This window comes from Chrysochloris asiatica, unplaced genomic scaffold (assembly GCF_000296735.1).
Source record: "Chrysochloris asiatica unplaced genomic scaffold, ChrAsi1.0 scaffold06361, whole genome shotgun sequence".
Classification (NCBI taxonomy): domain Eukaryota; kingdom Metazoa; phylum Chordata; class Mammalia; order Afrosoricida; family Chrysochloridae; genus Chrysochloris; species Chrysochloris asiatica.
The window spans coordinates 3,974-5,271 of record NW_006414879.1 but is presented as its reverse complement, the minus strand read 5'-3'; the positions used below and the strand labels follow the sequence as shown (position 1 = coordinate 5,271).

Here is a 1,298-nt window from a genome sequence, read left to right as displayed (position 1 = left end):
TCAGCAACTTCATTCCTTGATGAAAATGACTTAGCTAGGGCTCAATGAACTGGACGAAACCCCACCCTACTGATGGGCCAGTCCTGCTAGACCAGTCCAGCCCTGGAGAGAGTGGAGAGTGCAGAGCAGTGAGAGACAGCATCACCCCAAACCATAGGAAGCTGGGTCTCAGGCCACTCACCTAAACACTGAGGCCTGTCCACACACTGAGGGTCAGCATGAATGTCCTCTGAGGGATGTGGGGGGTCTGGTTCCCTCTCAGAGACCTCAGGATTTTCAGTTGTGTTCCCTGTGGCTAGCTTCTGGTGCTGGAGAAGAGCTTTTCTTCGTTTCCGGCGGTAATTTGAAAACCAGTTGTAGACCTGCTCCTCTGACAGGTTTGTCTCTGATGCCAACATCTCCTGCTTTCACATCGTGAGGTTGAGAGGTGGTCCCATCCATCATATCCACAAAGAAAGGGGCCCAAGTCCACCCCAGTCCCTCTGGGGTTGGGGTGTGGTTGTATGATACTGGTCACACAACCCTCAAGGGTAGGACCACATTCAGAAGCAATCCAATTGGTGCAGGGGCCAGTCCCATAGATCAGAAAGACCTATCATCCCAGGCTTGGTTGAGGGGAGCTGCTTCCACCCACACCTGATAGGCATGGCCACTCAAGACCCCTGGAGGGTCATAAGGGCTAGCTCCCTCTTACCCGCTGGGCCTTGTTGGGATAGGTGCTGACGCCTGATGCAAAGTTCTGCAGCTTCTGCTGAACAGCCCTGGGAAAGCTTCGGATCCCCAGTGCCTCCGGACAAAGGTGGAGGGGTGGAGGGTTCCTGGATGAGGACAGGAAGTGGTGGTCTTAGAACCAGACACCAGAAGTCCTCCCCATCCCAGGACTCTCCTCTCTGAGCAGGTAACCGCTAGAGCGCTTCCTTACGGAGCGTCCCTGTGGTCAGTATGGAGAAGACAGCGAGCTCTGTCCACACAGAAATGAAGACTCACAGAAGGAGTTCAGGAGTGCAGGGAGCTTAGCAGTTCAGAGCCTGCCACCCTATAACCACCCTCTGCCCACAGCATGCACCTCCTAAACAGCATCCGGGCTCCAGGTGTGGTCCCAGCTGTTGGTGTGCCTGTCTTCCTGTCTGGCTCCAACTATTCCTCAGGACCAGGGCTGCACCAATATTCAAGGTTTGTCCCCAGATGGTGTTGTGTCCCTGCACATCTACCCAGAGCTCTACAACCATCACTTGCCCACAGCCTGGCCCCAGGATGGAATCCACTTCCCCAGTGCACCTGTCACCAAAAACTCTTAC

The 1,298-nt window shown here is 54.8% G+C and overlaps 1 protein-coding gene across 1 annotated transcript in view; it reads right to left on the bottom strand.

Moving 5' to 3' along the window:
• Positions 1-181: 181 nt before the first annotated feature.
• LOC102842605 (anomalous homeobox protein-like) overlaps positions 182-1,298 on the bottom strand; it is a gene marked incomplete at its 3' end in the record, with an annotated part of 4,276 nt that continues 3,159 nt past the window's right edge. Inside the window, exons 3-4 of the mRNA XM_006878131.1 lie at positions 695-818; positions 182-401 (exon numbers count right to left, since the gene is read on the bottom strand). Coding sequence (XP_006878193.1) covers positions 182-401; positions 695-818 — 344 coding nt within the window. The remainder of the gene's footprint in view (positions 402-694; positions 819-1,298) is intronic.